The sequence below is a fragment of the Tetrao urogallus genome (assembly GCF_951394365.1).
Source record: "Tetrao urogallus genome assembly, chromosome: 1".
In the NCBI taxonomy this organism is placed as follows: Eukaryota; Metazoa; Chordata; class Aves; order Galliformes; family Phasianidae; genus Tetrao; species Tetrao urogallus.
The window spans coordinates 140,759,019-140,778,700 of NC_136813.1; the positions used below are offsets into that span (position 1 = coordinate 140,759,019).

Below are 19,682 nucleotides of genomic sequence, written 5' to 3' on the forward strand. Positions count from 1 at the left end.
TAATTTATATTTATATAGAATGAATCTCATCAATTTCGTTACATGGCTGCCATCCTTCGGTACTGCTTATTAACCACGGGCCCCACTGAAGACAAAACTGAAGAGTTGCACAGGTTGGTAAAATTGCAGAGACAATCTACTTATGTTATTACCACAAAATAAATAAGTCGCTTTCACTGATATCTAAAGTGGGAATCTGAGAACCAGTGAAAACTGTAATTTTATGGTGGAATGCAACTCTTGTTGTTTTGCATAGAAGTTGATGGAAAATTGTGAGGTTTTTGTATGTAATTTCTGCAATTTTGATACGCAGTGGAAGTAACACATTGATACTTTTATCTCCAGTAGTTCAAGAGTATAAGTAGTACCAGTATCAATTTCTTCATAACTATTTGTTCCAATTAAGTCATCTTGCAGTTCTGGGTGTGTTTCTTGTCAGTCCCACACCCAATTGCTTTCTTCATATTTACCTCCAATAACTCAGTTGAAACTCAGTGTTTTGCTGATGTCTGGTGATTCTTCTCTGTTCAGAGTTAGTAGTCTTTTCCCATGACATTTTTGTTTTTAATCAAATTGAGTTATTCAAAGAGCTGAGCAAATACAGGAGCATCAGACACTATGCCACGATAGCTTGGGCAATAAAAACCTGTTTTGCAGTTTTCTTTGTCTGAGGCATCAGTTTATCTAAGTGCAAGATCTTTTGATGATCCTTTTATGAACCTGCAGTATCCAGCAAGAAGGGTGCAGCTTTTCACACCCAGCGGTCTTGAAAGAGTTAAATGAGCTTTACTGAAATCTTGGAAAGCTCTTAGAGATCAACAGTCTTAGTAGGCAAGCGCTAAAATCCCACATCAGAGCCATTCTCAGTTTTTGCAGGCTGATTTGGAATAATTTAGGAGACTGCTGCAGTAGTTGCCATGACTGGAGTTAGTGCTGAGTGTGTCCTAAAAGGCAGTCAGTGTTTTCTCTGTGCTGCTGCTTATGGTGGTTTGTTTTTGTTTTTTTTTTTGCTTTCTCATCCTTCTTAAGCAAAGACTGATGGGTCTGAAATTCCCACTGCTGGGAAGATTGAACAGATCTGTGTAAGTTCCACAGCTACTGGAAGATAGAGATCTTTATCGCTTCAGCTTGTAAAGTTCCCAACGATTGCCTGATAGTTTGATGAATTATCGTACAGTGGATGCTGCTCTTGTGAAAAAAAGAAAAATGCCATATTTCCTTGGCCAGTCTTGCATTCCTGGACTAATTACTCTGTAAAATATCACCCTTGTAAAATTTAATTACCTTGCACTGTTGCAAAAGGATGCGTATTATGAAAGCCCTTGTGTGTTTACCCCTTGTAGACACCTGTGGATCAGGACCAAAGAGGGCTTTATAGATAGAGGTAAGCAGCAATGGACAAAATGTAGTATTAGTGTGATTTCTGTCTTTTTTTTTTTTTTTTGCTTTTTTTCAGCCAGAAGGAATATGTTTTGTAGATATGCTACTTACATGGAACATCCCTCCTTATGGAGGTGCCAGATCAAGGCAAGAATTCCCCCCAGTTCTGAGGAGGGGAAGCAGAAGGAGGGAGGATGAATCACTGCCTTATTCCTTCTGTTGTCTCCCTTTCTCCGTAAAATTCAGCATACCACTGCATTGGCCTTTTTCTGCTGTGCTGGGAATACAACTTTTTCCCTCTGTTAGCCAATTTTGTTCAGCTCAGGTTGATAGAAGAAAGAGTGCAAGTGGAGCACTGCTGCCTGTAATATTTGATCTTGATTTATGACATGCTCAAGGTTGTTTGTTTTTGTTTTTTTTTTTTAAATGTGTTAGAGTAGCACAGCACACATTTGGAACTTTGTGATTCAAATATCTCAGCTCATCTGCAGAGCCTAAATTTTGCCTTGGAACGCTACATGCTGCAGTATAAGCTGAATAACTTAGGATGCTTTTCTACCCCCAACATTCATCACAGGGCAGTTCTGGAACAGAAGAGGTACAGTCAGAAGTTATGACCCAGAAGATCTCAGGGAGTTGGGTATCTCACTTCAATCCCCTGTTGTAATAAGCCGAGGAAATCTTTCATTCCCGATTGAAGCTTCTGCAATACATGGATAAACCTGTGTTAGCTGTCTATAGCCAGCATAGGAAAGCAGGCTGAGTCAGTTGGGCTGCTAAATAGGCTGGGCTCTGACCATGGGGTCCTTATTGCTGCACTGAGGTGAGAGTCAGAAAGAGTTCAGCTTCCCCGTCTGCATCCCAGCCAGCAGTAACACAGTTACTAAAGTGTCATTAGTAATGGAATGAAGCAGACTTGAATAATAAATAATAAATAAATAAATAAACAGACTTGAATGCAGAATGCAGTATCAGGAGGCGTATTACCTGGAGTTCCTGTTCACTTCTGTAAGTCTGAAAACCTGCAGAATGTAAGATGTGCAGCTGAAGGGTTTGGAGGGCCTGTTACAGTGTGTTGCATGAGTTCTTGTGCTCAGAGTGTCCAAGCTGAGGATTTATTTTATACAAGCATCAGGTATTGGATACATGCCCTTAACTGTGTTGTACTGATTGTTGGTTTGACTTATTTTCCTAAGAAATAAGCAGAAGCTACCTACAAAAAATCCCTTAACTAATTTAGTACCTGCTATTGTTGTCATTATTGTGGTTCTGTCACGTCATTACTGAACGTTTGAATATGAACAGCTTACAGCACCACATATTAGAGCGAGTGCCGTTTTTGCCCACTAACAAGGCTTTAATCAAGGCATTCTGCAGCTCTAAATAGGCCTTTGCTTCTGAATTTGCATATCAGGAGGGGGCTGGGAGCATGAGTGGGTGGATGTCATGTCCCAGTGATTAATGATCTCTGGGAAGCCAAAAAGGGGAGAGTAATATACGCAGTATTTCTACCCCCTGGAGTAGGAATGCAAACACTATTGTGCAGATCTGTGCATAGTCACTGACTTCCTGGTAGCTGGAGAATTTCATACACTCCTCTACCACAAATAAAACTGTCAGTGAAGTGACAAAGATCAGAAAGCTGGGCTTCATTTATTGAAAAGAATAGCTCAGGCACAGTGATCCAGAAAATTAATTTTGTAGGTGTTTGAGAACTTGGTTGTTTAATAAGGAACTGGTTAAAAAGAGAACTTTTGATGAAAGGATGAAAGCCACCAAATATTTGTTGAATTTCAGTCTGCTTTGCTTCTAACTACTCCTGAAATACTGGAGAGGAGCGACTTCTGTAATGTAGAAGACGTCTTAAACAGGAATGAGAATAACTTCTTCCAAAAGAGCAAGTCGTCTGAAATTCAGTTATTAGAAGAACAGAAGGGAGGTAACAGCGTGGAGCCTGATCAGACTCCAAGCAGCACATTTGTTAGAAATCCTCTCGTGTCATTGCTGTTTTGCTTTCTGACGTTAAACCTTTGTTAGAATTGTATGAATAACGTAAAAACGGAGTGCAGCTTCTATGTAAAAGCATTAACTGAAGTTTCTCCACTCTTGGAATTCTCAGACACTCTTTGGAACATCGTTTACCCATAGGTCTTTTGATAGCTTTTAGGCCTGCTTACCTAAAACCACATCATTCTGTAGTATTTTTAAATACGTCCGTTTCGAATTGCAGTTGGGCATTAAATAAAGACAGTTCTAAGTTTTGCTGCATCTGTGTCATTTAGCCTGCTTCAGGAAGAGTACAAATTGTGGTCTGTGTAATGAGAACAGGATAGAAAGCAAACTCAAAGGATATGTAACAGAGTTCCTTAAGTTCCTTGCAAAGTAAGTTCCACATTGTACTCCACTTTGTGGATTGCAAAAGCTGCCAGTTACTGCACGTCAGTGTTTGGTAAGTAAGCCTGAGCTTTTTGAAGTGTTAAAGCCTCCTGTATTTCCTACATACTAAGAGCTGAGGAAAAGTGAAAGCATTCCAAGGAAACTGAGAAATTACCACCATACTCCACTGATATACGGAGGGAGAAGTAGATTTCCATGGCATATTTTTGTCAGAATAATGACAGGACATGGCCAGATTGTAAAATCTTTTCAGTTTCAAGGAGGAAAAAGCTCTGAGCCCTGCAAGTCAATGTGAGAGTTCCCCCTGCTGGCTCAGCTGCTGGAAAGTAGTGCTGGTGGCTGTGACTTATCCTAGGGATGTGATTCTGTGGAGGCTAGAGGTAATGCTGCACTGCTGCTCTATTGCTTCTGGAGCTTTGGTCATTCTTTTTCCGTGCTCATTCTGAAGCTAGCTCAGGCATAATGGGTGCCACCTTCTTTAAAATGCAGAGAATAGAAAACAAAGCATTGCTTCAGTTGCAGGGCCTTTTGTTGTTGTTGTTGCAGTCAAACAAACAGTATGGTAAGTTGTGCTGCCTTTGCTTCTTTCTTTCAAATAAATAACAAATTCTAACAATCTGTTTCAGCAATGCAATCAACCTCTTAAGCAATATTCCCGTTTCTTGCTTGGATGTCCTTATTAATCCGTCATCCCAGGAGGAAACAGATATAAAATACAATGGTATGAATATGAGAGCAATCCAGATTTTATTGGATTTCATGGAGAAGAGAATCGACAAGGTATGGTCTGTGAAGGTTTCTGTCAAATGTGGCTTCTTTTATTAAATTAAAAAGTGGATGTCTGTAATGTTTGTAAGAATCTTTTCAGGCAGCCTTAGGAAAAACATGGATGTCCTTGCTTGATTCTAGGTTGTGAAACATTTCGAAATTGAGAGCAAATTCCTGTGAATACTTGAAGCATGCTTGTGTTTTTAGAACCATGAGCATTTGGCTCTTTGTTTATATCTGTGTGAAGTTCATGATTTGATCATCACAGGGCTTTTTTGTAAAGTTCATAGGATTTGAAATGCACGTTAAAAATGTTTTTTTATTTGTTTTTATTTTAGGGAAGCAGCTATAGAGAAGGTCTGACTCCAGTTCTCAGTTTATTAACAGAATGCTGCCGAACTCATAGGAATATCAGGAAGTTTATCAAAGCTCAGGTATGTAGAATAGTCATCTAAATTCGGATATGAAACTAATAACAAACGTTCTTAGATTTGTACATCAGTGCAGTGCACTGATACCTTCAAAGCATGGATGGTTTCCTATTAAATTACCCAGAAAGTTCTCTCTCCGGTATTTATTTTTTCCATTATGTCTCTCACAGCTGTCAGCTATAGAAATATTTTTCCAGAGTCGTGTAAATCAAGAGATAGTATAGCCTAAGTTCCACAATAAATGCTGTGAGCTGTTAAATAATATTGGAGATATTGTAAAGCTGTGGTAGGGGGGGTCACTGTGGTTGGAAAAAAGCCCAGTAATGTCTGACCCCTTACATCCAGCTTGTCAGAAATACTTCAGTGCAGATGAACAAACTTTATCAAGCTGTATGAAAGCCAGTGAGACTACGGACATCTTGGTCACTTCTGCTTGAGCTTTAATTTGACTCAGCAGACAGGAGTTTTGGGAACTGAAACTTGTGAACCAAGCCTGGATCTGCTGTTCCATTGGAGTAGAATGTCGTCCTTTATCACTTAAAGGTCTCTTCAAAGAGCTGTTGAATACAGTGCAGACCCTGAGAGATTCTTCTGAGGGAAAAATGATTCCCGCACTACGGTTAAAGATTAAACGATCACGTAATGGTTGAGTGTGGTGGGTTTGGGGGTTTTATTTGCTGCTTTTCCTGAAGTTGAAGAGAGAAAACTTTAAAACATGAGGAAGGAAGGGACAGATGAGAGCAGCTGAGGGATGTGTTTTTCCTAACCTGTGATGCTTTTTGGTTTGCATCTTAAATGCCACTCCCAGATCAAAGCTGTGCCTGAATTCACAAATAGGATCTGTAATGGCAGTGAGCATATTTTGCATATATTGCCCACTTCTTTCACCAGACAGTGTTTTGAAACCCATTTTTGTTTAAATATTTTGTTTGCAGCAGTTCTTTCCTGGAATACTCCTTCTCATCTGTTAAATTTGTTTTAAAAAAATTGCAGAGCCAAATATTCCAAAGTTAGAAAGTGTTTTTACTGCATCTCAGCATCTAGGTGTCAGGATGCAACTGGTTGCTCTTCCCACAGGAACACTGCCTCATAATGCAGGAAATGGATGGGTGCTGCTAACTACATGACCAGATGTTTGATATTTTGAATGGTTTGAGTGTTGGCCTTAGGCTTTATTTAGTGTGCACTATTCAAATTCTCATCTGAAGATTAATTTCCTCCTGGACTGTCCTGTGGAACTCATCACAGTATTAGCATTCAACTATTCTGAAAACATGAATTCATTCTTACAGCACATTGGGAAATGGCAGCCATGGTACTTTCCCCATGGGGAAAGTAAGCAGGGACAAAGTGTTTGCAAGTTATGTGAGTGCTTAGATTGGAAAAAAAGAAAAACAACAGGCCTGTCCTTCTCAAAGTAGTCAATACATAGCATGTCAGTATCAGCTCCCAGTGAGTCTGATTTCAGTAACTGTGCAATAAATTTGCACAGAACACAATGTTTTATGTTAAACACCTAGAAAACGAAGAACCTGCAATTCTTAATGGCAATTAGCGACAGGCTTGGTTTCCTTAGCTAGTAAAATGTGGGTGATCCATAATTCTTTCAGGAGTCTTCAAACTACTAAATAATTGGTGTTATGGCTTAGGTTTGTTTGCAGGTCATGTCATGTCCTGTGAATGCAAAATAATGATCATAATCTGGGTTTGAGTTTGAATGTACAGAAAAAGACAGGCTGAAGTTAGGTTGCCCAGCCAAACATTTCAGGCACCTCCTGGCTTTCTGGAGGGTTAAAGTTAACAATACTAATGATATATAATGAGAAAACAGTGCGTTTTAGGTTATGTTTAAAAAGTGTTTTCTCCAAAATCTTTTTGAAAGCGAGCTTCAGCTTTCTAAGGATGTTATCTGGGAGAAGGATGAATTTCCTTTTTTACACATGAAGACAGTTTCTGAAATTTTTGTGAGAACTTGCAGTATGACTTACTTTCCTGCTTTTTCACTGTAAGTATACTTACTGTTCTGTACAAATTATGCATCCTATTAAGGTGGGTTTCACTAAGCTGTTATTAATGTTTTTGCCAGAAACTTGAACAAAACACAAGAATCTAAGAACATAAGGTTGCTGTTGCCTGTAACCAACTATTTTGGAACAGACATTTGTGCTTTTAAACTGCTGATAGCTGTCCTTTCCCAGATGTGTGCTTGAGGTTCAGTATGCGTTTGCCCAGGATGGCAGACCAGAAGGACTGAATGTGTGATGAAGCAAGAGTCATTGCTAGTGCATGTAAACACAGCTGGGTTGATATTGGTCCCTTCTTTAAAGCAGCGGAACTGCAATATTTTCTTGTTCTCTTTACAGTGTTTCTGCAAGGATTGGCTAAGTATTTCCATGCATTCTATGTTGCTGTTCTCTTATTTTTAATGCTGCTAGGTACTGCCTCCACTAAGAGACGTATCGAGTCGTCCAGAAGTTGGCACAACAGTGAGAAACAAGCTTGTGCGCCTCATGACACATGTTGACCTTGGAGTAAAGCAAATTGCAGCAGAATTTCTTTTTGTTCTTTGTAAAGAGAGAGGTATGCATTTATTTTTTTTCTTCTCCCTTTTACATGAAGTCGTGCTGTAATGTTTGCCTCTCGCTATAACTCTTGATTGTGGCAGAACTATATGCTTTTTGTTCTGTAGCTGATTCTAAGCTGAATAATCTTTTGTATCACTCTTTGCAGTTGACAGCTTGTTAAAATATACAGGCTACGGTAACGCAGCAGGATTATTGGCAGCACGGGGCCTGTTAGCAGGGGGAAGAGGAGATCATTGGTACTCGGATGATGAAGATACAGATACGGAAGAATACAAATCTGCAAAGCCAAAGTATGGTATTGGTTTCAATTCTGCATTTCTTCTTGCAGTCAAGATGTTTTGACATAATTTTCTGTTTCCCCTTTTACAAAATGGCCGGCTGTTGAATTACATGTGCTTACATGGAGTACTGTCTCTTCTTGGCCTCATGGTTGAATTACTGAGGAACAGAATACAGTTGGGTGGCTCCAAAGAAAAAATACCCTCTCTGATAATGATTTAATTTCGGTAGGTGGAGCTACATAAAAATGAAATGCTTGTCATAAAGAAACAGTTCAAAATGTTTGTGGATGGCCTAAGAACACTCTTAGAGGTTCAGAATACGTGTGTTGTCCATCTAAATGCTACCTTAAAATCTAAACTTGTTAAATGAGAATCACAGAATTGTAGGGGTTGGAAAGGACCTCCAGAGATTGAGTCCAACCCCCCTGCCAAAGCAGGTTCCCTACAGCAGGTAGCACAGGTAGGCATCCAGGCAGGTCTTGAACATCTCCGGAGAAGGAGACTCTACAAATAGGATAGAATAAGGGAAGGTGTAAGAGACAATACTCTTTCAGAGTAACAAAGCAGGGCAGAAAAGTTTTGCAGAGCAGATTTATTTCTGCACTTTATGATATTTTCTTCCTTTTTTGTCTCTGCTCTTTCAGAAGGGAGCTCATAAACAGGAGGGGGAATGGCTGTTTACGAGGGTGGATAGTGATAGGACAAAAGGGAATGGTCTTAAACAGAGACAGGGGAGGTTTAGGTTAGATATTAGGAGGAAGTTTTTCACCCAGAGGGTGGTGATGCACTGGAACAGGTTGCCCAAGGAGGCTGTGGATGCCCCATCCCTGGAGGCATTCAAGGCCAGGCTGGATGTGGCTCTGGGCAGCCTGGTCTGCTGGTTGGTGACCCTGCACATAGCAGGGGGGTTGAAACTCAATGATCATTGTGGTCCTTTTCAACCCAGGCCATTCCATGATTCTATGATTCATATCCAGCTGTATGCACAGAAGTAAAACTATGACATCTGTTTAGTTAAAAGGTAGCACTTAAATGAAATGTTCAGGACAAAGCATCAGTTGCATTTGGTTTTTTGTGTAGTTTTTGTTTGTGGTCAAGCTATTTGCAATGATAATTTTTCCTGAAAATGTGCTTTAAAACTAATTCTCTGCTTTTGTTTCTCACCATCTCCGCATCACCATTCACTTGGTTTAACAGTGAAAATAACTGAGATTGTAAATTCACAGTGTAATACTAATTTGTTTTGAGCAAAAATGATCATGAGAAGGAAACCTAATTCAGCGCTTCTTCCTGAATAAGAAATTTTCCTTTTTGGTGTGTGTTCTTAAAATCAAGCCTGTAGAAGATTAATTGCAATCACATGTCTGTTATTTGCTCCCCCTGTGTGTCATTATTACTGATAACATTATCGTTAGCAGCGTTATTACCTTGCTCTCAAACTATTGTATGGTTTAGAGCATAACAAGTACTAGTGGAATGTGCAGTACTAGAGTAGTGAACATGGAATTATACAGTGCATCAACAGGAAGCTGTATTGTGAGTCACAGGAAAAAACTACAGATCAGTGTGTAGGTTGGCTATAGTAAGAGCTTTCACATGCAGTTCAGACAGCATTAGTCTCAGTGGTGTCTGAGAGTTGCTCTTTCCTCCTCTTAAAAAGACAGACAATTTACATACACTTTTATTAGCAATGTAACTATTTTATCTTTCCACCTCCAGCATTAACCTTATCACTGGTCACTTGGAAGAACCCATGCCTAATCCAATGGATGAAATGACAGAAGAACAAAAAGAATATGAAGCTATGAAGCTTGTCAACATGTTTGATAAACTTTCCAGGTATTGTATTTTAGCTGCATTTGATGGAGACGCTTTACATCCCTGTTCTTTGCTCTTTACTGAAGTCTGCAGCTTCAAATAGTGCTGTAACCTACTCTGCAGAATTAGAGCCAATTTTGCTGCAGAGAAAAATGTTTAATACTTCAAAGGAAAGAGTGATGTTTTACAGGACCTCAAAGGAAACCCCTTTGGGATAGGGTTGGACAGAATCAGGTGTTGATGGAACCTGCTTACTAAATGGGTAGGCTGATGAATAATTAAATGAATTTCTCATTTTGATGTATGAGAAAGCACGAGACAGGTATACTTGTTTACCCCAAGCAGGATCTGATGGTAAATATTTATGTCTTGCTGCTGATCTGAAGAACAATTACTGCATGGAAACAGCTGTCAGCAGAAGAAATTAGTTATCTATTAGAGCAAGTAAAAGGGAAGATACAATTAAGAATTCATAGGGACTTAGAGTAAATGCAGATTGGGTTACAAAGGAGGCTTTATCATTTGTTCTAGATGGATATGGTAATGCCATAAAATAAACTGGTGTGGTATGTGAGCTGTAGATTTAGGTAAATTTGTAAGTGAATCATTTTTCAAACGAGAGGATGAACCTGAAGATAGAAACGTTTGTGATTTGTAGAGTCGGTGAATATTCAAATAAAAAGTTATTTTGAGAGATGTTCCAGCCAATTAAATGTTTTTACCTGTCTGCTAAGGATTGTGGAAACAGCAAAAAACAGCAAATCCTGGGGGTGGTTCTGGATTTCCTATTAGCTGGCAGAGACTGAAGTATAAACCAGAGTGTGAGCAGGGAAGGAACTGGAGACAACTGATTCGGTGAAATAATTGGATACTTGAATACTTTGTCCAGGTTATTTGTATGGGAAGCAAGTGTCATAAGTTTATGGTCTTCTTAATAAAGAGAAGAAAACAGAATGCACATGTAATTCTAGTTAAACTATTATGTAAAACCAAATGGCTGCTACATGAGGAGAGAATTAAGATGCTGAGCGTTAGGAATAGCATAATAAAATGTCTAAATGGTCTACAGCTTTTTTTTCTTTAAAGGGAAGATGGAGAGAAAGAAAAACTGAAGACAAGTCAGTTGCTGTCACTCTAGTAGTTGCACAAGAAGTCCAAATGGCATTACTGTAGCCTAAGAGCCTTTTCAGTTTGGAGGGCTGGAGACACCTGCTGTGTTGCCTGCTAAAAACTGACAAGCAGCTGGTGCCTGGTGTTGCTCCTTACTCTCTTGGCTAGTAGCTTTGCTGTTACCTTGGGCTTTTATGTCTCATTACATCCACCTGCAGTTCCTTCTATAGTACTGGAACTGCACAATCTTCAGGGCTGCAACTCTTTCTGCTGTTTGTTTGATTGGTTTTTACTGTAGGGCAGTTTTGTTGATGCGACCCCACTGTAGGTGCTGTGATAGCCTGTTTTACTAGAGAAAGGTATGGAAAACAGTTGAAGGACTGACAAACTCTTTTCCCCTTTTGACTGAGGGTAGTGAAGGCAGTCTGGCTTTTATTATTTTTGAAAAGCTACCTGAGAGATAGATTGAGCTCCTCAAAAAAACGAATTTGCAAAACAGCAGTACATCACTGCAAATATATGGCCTGTCATTAGTGGCTGCTATCTGTTTTTACAGTGTACCCTTTGGTGTGGGTTTATTGGAAGTAATAAAGTGGTGTTTTTGCCCTTGTTCCATAAGGTGCCAGTGGGTTTCTGCTCTCCAAATTTCTCATTAATGTTGATCATCAGCACTGAAGAATTGAAATTGCTTTGAGGTGCTATTAAATTGTTCCACGCTTTTGATTGTTTCAGGTCATGTTTCCAAGGCTTTTGTTTTCTGTTACGTTGCTGGTACTTAGGCTTGTTCATGAAGTAATTGACCCTCAATAAGGCTAAATTGCAAATTATCACCTAGTTTTATCAACAGGTATGGAGAAAAGCTGAAGATTGCTTGTGCACCCATTTACTCTGCCCAAACTAACACTGGCTCAGGTTCTACAAAAGCTTATATGGAGACTAAATGTTTGCTCAGATTTGGCTGGATGCAGTTACTTTTTGAAAGTATTAAATATGTACAAATTATCAAGATTTTCACCCTCACTAATGCTTTCTGCTGCAGCACTTGGAAGATGTAGATGTTACTCAGGTAGGTCGCCGAATGCCTGAACTTGGCCCTAAAGTAACTTCATGGGCTTTGCCTGTGGTAAGAAATAGGTGGTAGCTTGCTGGGAGTTGTTGGGTAGCTGTAAATCAGTGTGTCTTCTACCTGTGGTGCACATCTCCAAGTCTGCAAACAGATTTAACTCAACCTTTATTATTTATTTCCTTTACAAAACATCAAAGATACCCAACTTAAGTCATTGTTGTATGGTATTCTGTCTGTTTATATCATAGACTATTGGAAATAGTCTCTGTTAATTAAAATGTCTGAAGAAATATGCTAACATTTTTTTCTATTATAAATGGTAGGTAGAATTGTATATTAATTGACTAATTTAAAATGTCAGGATGGTTTTTCCAAGCCAACCTTGTATTAATAGCAAGAATCCTTTTGCTGATGAAATGGTCCCCAATTATCACAGCCTGGGTTTTGTTGTACATTCAACAGAAGTCAACAAAACAAGCAAGAGAACCTGCCTAAATAAGCAACCATACTCATTAAAAACACAAAATTAATCATAGGATGAATGAAGAAAGCAACGTTACATAGATATTTTTTTTTCTTCTCCATTCTAATCATAGAACAAAATAATGTTTTACATGAAAGGATCGGAACTATTATGTGGTACTCAATTATAAGGAGGTGAATAGGTCCCTTCCATGCCATTTTATCAAAGGAGCAGGCTGGTGATGGCTATTTCATTACAGACACCATCATTAATTCCATGTGTCAATACTGCCCTATAGTACGCAGAGCAGACAAGAAAGAGTTACCCTGCAAAACAAGGAATGATTTTTGAGTCGTTATCAAGCTAAATGGCAAGCAGGAAGCTAGACCTTGTATAGATATATTTGAAGGGACTCTTAGGAGATCTGCAAGTGGAAGAAGAGAATGCATTTTACCAACTGTTTAATTATGGTGCGTTTCTAAGTATACTTGAATAGAGCGCTTTGTTTGCGTTAGAAAAATGAATCTTGCAAGAAGGGCTATTTGAGTGCATTGGAGGTCACATAAGGATGTTCAAATGTGTAAAATATTCCTGTTGTGTACTTGGATAGGACTTGTGGATGCAGAAGTATTCATGCTGCCACCTGCTGGGGTGAGGTGATCTCTCTTGCCCTACGAAAATGTCTTAAGTAATGAAATTACTTCGGAGAGTGTATGTGCCAGTTTTATGGGATAACTGTACTGCTTGTATTTCACCTCAAACAGCAAACAGATCCTCAGCTGCTCCGTGTTGCAGAGCTCAGTTGAGGTCTCTAAGCAGCCAGTGCTAAAGGGGAAGCTTGCTGAGGTTGGTGGAGCTGAGGTGATTTGTACCAGGTGAGGGTCAGCTCATGTAGTCTTGTGCATTGTTCAGAGCCTGCAGTCAAATCTTAGCCAGGGAAAGAATGTCATGTTTTACACTACTTTAGGTCTAGTTTGTGGTTAGGAAAAAAAAATTGGTCGGTCCCTGCCTTCTGCTCTGAACAATTAATCCCTATCTCTTCTTGTGGTGGCCCAGTATATCTCTCTCTTCATATAGTTCGGTTTTCCTTCCTTGTCTGAGAAAGTGTGTATGGAGTTCAGCCTACTAATACAGAAAAAAGAATAGCAAACTTTAACAACCGTCTTTCATCCTGTTGAAGGACTTGCAAAGCAGGAAGCTTGTGCAGGCACAGAAAGGTAATTGATAAACATCCTTGTTATATTACGAAATCTGAGCTCAGCCCAGCTCATACTGAGCCTGGAGAGGAGGATCAGAACTCAAATACAGCATGGTACAGTTCATAATGGTGCCCTCTGAAATGAGTACAGGTGAGCTGAGAGTATCATGAAAAATGCACAAGTGCACTGCATGTTTCAGACTTCTGCATTACGCTGTCATTGAAAACTCCATGTGCTTATCCTCAAAACAGACACACCAAAAAAAACACCAGTAAGCCAACAACTGCATGTCTCAACCGATGCATCTGGTATTCAGCATCTCCACAGACAATTCTTGGGGAGAGAAAAAAGTTTGTATTATGTTGTGGAGCATTTGTAGTGTAATGTAAAAGTGAATTGTGAAGGTGAGGTACAGAGAAAGGTCTCTGTGTCTTCAATGTTGACAAGAGGTGAGGTAAGACTTCTTGACAGTGTTGACAGATAGAAGTATCTCTGTCTGGGGAGATCGAGGATTAAGGGATGAGAAGACTTGCTTGTATTTCTCTGAGGTTTGTGAAGCTATCTCACAGCTTGTAACCACCAGTCCCTAAGCTGTATTGCGATCAGAAAACTAGTTTAGTCGGCATGTGTTCTACATCAAAAACATTGCAGACAAGAAACAAAGTTAGGTGTTCATCCCTCTACACTGTGTCATTTGTGTGGATACTTGCTCTCCAGCTTTCCCTTTGCTTATCAGCATTGACACTAGAAAGTTACATCAAAGCTGCTGTGGGATTATGCAAAACTGGCCCATGTTCTCCAAGTGGTTTTCATTCTTAAGCCCATCGCTGTGTCCTTCAGTAGAATACTGTTCTGACCAGGAATATTCCTCTTGGGTCCCTTTTTCTGAAGTGCACCTTTGATCCTTTGCTGGCCATTACCAACAGCAAATGGTAAATGGCTAATAAAGGGCATGGTTCCATGACTACTGCAGCAGTGCTGAATGTTGCAACCTAAGCGTTGTGTTTTTTAAAACTGAAATTTAGGATCCCCTCAGCTTAGGGGGCATGAGAAGCGATTTGGGTAGAATCTGCATGCTAAAGCCTGTACTACTAGAGGACGAGGAGTTTTCAGTCCTGAGTACAGCAGGCCGGCTCTGTTTAGATGTCTGTTTAGAGATGGATTAGGGTATGGTTCTAATGGATGTCCTTCCCTGACTCCTGGCTGCCCATCCAGACATGGCTGGCCAAACCAGACGGGTTCTTCAGGGCCACTTTCTCATGATTTGAGGTACGGCAGGCAGTGGGATTTGTGAGCTTAGCGCTGCAGTATCTGATGGCCACATCTGTGCAAATAGATGGATTCCTTTTCCTGAGCAAAAAGGACTCTTGGAGATTTCAACTACTGCTTTGCTGTACTGTATCTAGCTTATGCATGCCATGTAATTCAGATGTTCCCTTCCCTGCTGTTTCTATTCTTGTGTTAAGGTTAGGTTGCCAGCTGCGTACAACCAATTTCTGTCCCTTCTTTTCAGCCAAGGTAGTAGTGCAGACCAGCAGAGAGCCAGTGAAATGCTTTTGTCCTCCCCACTGAGTGGTGTGGTTTTAGTGTCCGTGGCCCGGAGGGAGCAGGGGAAAGGCATACACTGTGTTAAATCGCCTGAGTTTTACTGGCCTGCCTTTTAAGTGAGGGGTGAATTGACATCAAACCTCACATCAAACCTCCGCTCCTTTATTTAAGGTGACTCCTGAATATTTTGAGGTGTTCTCCTCCCTCCCTCCCCCCCCTTTTTATTTTTCCTCCAGGAGAAAATCAAAACGTTATCTATGCCCTCGCAGGTTTTGCTATAATCCACATATCAATGAGGTGATAAAAAGTAAGGATTAAATAAATCTTTGCTAATACTTTTTGATTGGCTTAATCAATAATTAATCATCTCTTAGATGAGGCTGTAGCTTGTGGAGTAGATATAATTGGATTAGCTTTGAGAGGCCTTTAGAGCTTTGAAGAGATTAAAATGGCTGTCAATCCTGTAATTAAACTGCCGCAAACAAAGGCAGTAGTATTAGAATCAGTCAGCTTTTTAAAATGAATCAACAAGTACTTACACACCCCTCGTAGCAGTGTAGTGGTGTAGGCAGTCTGCTCTCTTCACCGAGTTATTTCCTGCTGCAAGAGCAATGTGCATCACATCTTTATTTTAATTGCATGTGCATATATTGGCCAGAACAGCAGGTGAAATTTTAGGTGGGAATGGCTGGCCGGGAACTCTCAGAAGAAAAGCTAGTTTGTGTATTTGAAACGGTGAACCTGCTCCTTGCCTTGAGCCTATTAGGCACTGACTTTTCATGGTGTCTTTAATTGGCTAAGGAGGTTTGGCCTACATGAATGAGGTCTTTATCTGTCCCACTCTTCCCCTCCCACCTATTTTGGAAGGTTTTTTGTTCCTCTTCCTTCAAAACAGAAGGCTTCAGCAGAAATAACTTCCTTTTAAAGGCTTATTATGTACTAAAGCATATACTGTATGCGATTGTATTATACGCATGTGAATTGATATGTGTACATATGCTAATGCATATTCTTTTTTTCTATCTCTTACAGAGATGAGCTTATAAAGCCAATGGGAGTGCGGCCGGATGGCACAATGGCTCCTTTGGAAGAAGCAGCCAGCCAGTACCATACCAATAAGCAAGACAGTTCAGATTCAGACTAAAGCATCACCTGCTTCGCTCTTGATTCCCTAATCCGCATTTTCCTTAGAGCCACGGCATCTTTTTATCAGAGCATTTTATCCTCACGTTAGCCAGCGTCACTTTAACTGTTCAATTATTGGGATATTTAAATGATGGATCCTGTGGTGTAATGTCTGCATTTTTATGATGTCTGTTTAAAGAACGCGTATTCGTTTGATCTTTATTAATTTAGGACTAAATGTATTTCAAAGGGATAAAAAAGTGAAAGCCTACAACAAAAAATGAAGTGTAAACATTTTAATTTTCCAGAATCCTGTTTTCCAAAGTCTGTAGGCTTTCCCATTTATACATTTTTGTATTGTCTTCCTTTTTGCCTTTGTATAATTCTAATTAAAGAAGCAAATTTGCTTAATGGCATTAGGAGCATCAGAAGGAAAACTTAGAAGTCGGACTGACCTTGCAAAGCTGCTTTAGCTGGCATTCAGCAGTGACTTCAGAGCTTCTCCTTTTACATGTCGTGGGATTTCCTACCACTACACACGTCTGTGTTTAAGCTGCTGCTTAAGATTTTACCCATGTGTCAGTCACTGACTGCTGCTAAAACTGCCTTTAAATTGGGAACAAGATGATGTATGTTGTTTGTCCTCCCCCCTCCATGCTAAGACCACACAAGTATTACAACTGCACCACCACCCCCCCGCTCTGGTTAAATAAAAACATCCCTATTCAAAACAGCATTCAAGTATATACACTTAAATGTTGCTGTGAATAGGAGCAGAGTGAAGAGAAGTCTATGTGTGAGTGTTTTATGGAATTGGGGCCTAATGGGAGCGCTTCACTTGAAGGGAAGTCAAACTACTAAGAAAGAAATAGTTCCCTTTTTAAGGGAAGATTAGGAAATGATGGGATAGAGAATGGAAAGGTGGGAAGGAGAAGAAAGTGTAATTTTCAACTGTGTACTCTTTAAAGATAAAGATTAAAGTTGTAGTTGTGCTGCACTGTTGTTGCTTCTTTGCCTGCTTGGTTTCTTTCTTGGCATGTTTCTCCTGGTAGGAATTTTCTGAAGAATAATCTATATTTCAGTTGGTAATTCCTTCTTTTCGCTCAGAAATGTGTACGTTGTATTCCTGAGAACCTCCGGGAAGCTGATGAAGGTTTTTCCAGTGTTTGTTTCCTTCAACTTGATGCTGGTACCCTGCACTAAAGAAGGCGGTTTTCAAAGGCCTCTTGAAGGAAGGAGTTTGTATGAAGCCAAAACCAGGTTTTGTTTTCCCATATGAGGAGCTTCCACAGATCTACTTATCTTTCCAGAAGAACTGAACCAGCACACTGCCGTCTTCTCAGCAGTTTTTTCCCAAGGAAAGCTATGTGACCATAGCTAGACCTCTCCATTTTCCTTTCGTTAAAAGGGACTATTGTCACTAATTCTGTATATTTGTAAACACTGGCATCTTTCTGAATGTTATAATAATTGATGTTTTACGACTTGACTTGGGTTGTGTTGTCTGCTGTATCCACATGGAGTATCACATTTTCCATAGGGAAAAGAAAGCCAGCTGCAGTTCCCTCATATTTTAAGGAGGAAGCAATACCTAAAGTAGAACCAAATACAGCATTTCTAACACTGTAATCATGTCTGCGTACCTAGAATCCAAAACAGGGAATTGTTCACAAGCAGAAAACATGCTTAGCAGCACCTAAGTTTGTTCTCAAGTATGAAATTTTGGGGTTTGCGTCATCCCCTGCCTTCTCTCAGCTCAGCCCCTCAGACAAACATTAAGTGGCACTGCAGGTGCAAAGTGTTTTGTGACCTTTGGCTGAAGGGTGAAACTTACCTATGTCTGCTAATGGAGATTTCAGTCCTTTCGTGGTACCAGCTGTTGGTTCATGGGGCTGGAGGAGCTATTCTAGTAATAAGCTTTGGTACAGGTTGCCATAGAGGGATAAGTACAGAGCAAGAAAACAAGCTAAATTTCAGTTCATTGCCACATGTTGCAGTGTATGCTTATGCAAACAGCTGAAAGAAATAGTATCTGCTCCAGGGACCTTGCTGTAAATGATACAGCAAGAGCCTTTTGTGATCTGGCTCCTGGCATTTTGAACAGTGCAGCAGTAGATGCACTAAGCAGTTCTTCTGTTCAGTTTGTCTTGAAAAACACATGCTTGTATCAGGTTTTTCATTAAGAAGAAAACATGAAGTCCAAGTATTGAATGTTCTGCCTGTGTGCTGCAGCCCAACTGTGCAATTTTGCTGCCTGTAGTGAGGATGCCTCTATATGAGCTGTATTTCTAAACTGGATCCTGTTCCATGGAGTCGAAGGTGTTGGACTGTCCTTTTGCACCTGCCCCATTTTCCCTCTTGTTCCCTCGATGCACTGCCGCACTTCTGCTGCCGTAGCCCTGCAGCCTGGCTCCCAGCCCATCATTGCAGTGAGTGCAGAGCCCACGAGCAGGAGCTGTCAAAGTTCAGTGGTACTTAGAGACTTGGGAACTCCCTCTCTTGAGGTTCCATCCAGTTGCCAGGCTATAGGGCTGCACTGGGGTGAATGTCTCAAGTCCTTTCCAGTAGTGCCCATAGCAATCTGCTGCAGCACGTCAGTGCCTAGAACAGGTCAGAAGCTTGCTGCTCTTCCAGCGGTAGTCCTTCAGAGTCCCTACACGGGGGTTTGAGGAATGCATTGAACTATTCTGTCTCATATAGAGGCGCAGACTCAAGGAAGGGACCTTTAAAGGCCATCTAATCCAACTTCTGTGCAGAGAGCAGAGACACCTGCAGCTCAATCAGGTTGCTCAGAGCAATATGAGGAAAACTGTATTTGATTATATAAACTCATGTTTTTGAGTGAGAATCACAGAATCACCAAGGTTGGAAAAGACCTCCAAGATCCTCCAGTTCAACCATCCACCTATCACTAGTATTTCCCACTAAACCATGTCCCTCAGTACAACATCTAAACGTTTCTTAACACTCCGAACATTTCTTGAACACGAATGAACCTAATGTTACAAAAGCCACCAAAGTCAAGTCTGGGACCTTTCTTTGTCTTTAAGGTCAAGTAGTAACTGTGAGCAGAAAAAGGAACTCATGAATAAAATGTCATTTGATTCTCTGGTGGTGACTGTAAAGGATTTAGTGGGTTTCACCAGCAATGCAGGTACCCTCCACTCTCAAGAAGCCCTTCACAGGCCAGCCCAGACACAAAAACTTGCTCTTCCATCTTCTTCTTGGCGCCAACACTCAGAAATAACGCGGTTCTCATTAAGGCTCACCAATGATTTGGAAGTTTTGCTTTTCTTTGTTTCCTCTTAAATAGAGTTATGAAACAAAAGATGATAGGAAATTGCTGGAATTTGTCAGAATGCTTTGTTCTTTTGCAAAACAACTCGGCCTTATTCGTTGAAATGTTAATGAAAACTTCCTGGCAGGTATTCCTACCACTAACTGAAATTTTATGTGCCACAAACATGGTTTTCAGGAAAAAGAGGATGCTTACAGTCTTTTCAAATATGTT

The 19,682-nt window shown here is 40.3% G+C and overlaps 1 protein-coding gene across 1 annotated transcript in view; it reads left to right on the plus strand.

The window, feature by feature from the left end:
* RIC8B (RIC8 guanine nucleotide exchange factor B) overlaps positions 1-16,190 on the plus strand; it is a gene marked incomplete at both ends in the record, with an annotated part of 32,664 nt that extends 16,474 nt beyond the window's left edge. Inside the window, 7 exons of the mRNA XM_079547102.1 lie at positions 19-113; positions 4,404-4,557; positions 4,884-4,979; positions 7,412-7,556; positions 7,707-7,851; positions 9,562-9,681; positions 16,079-16,190. Of these exons, the coding sequence (XP_079403228.1) occupies positions 19-113; positions 4,404-4,557; positions 4,884-4,979; positions 7,412-7,556; positions 7,707-7,851; positions 9,562-9,681; positions 16,079-16,190 (867 nt within the window). The remainder of the gene's footprint in view (positions 1-18; positions 114-4,403; positions 4,558-4,883; positions 4,980-7,411; positions 7,557-7,706; positions 7,852-9,561; positions 9,682-16,078) is intronic.
* Between the last annotated feature and the right edge of the window lie 3,492 nt (positions 16,191-19,682).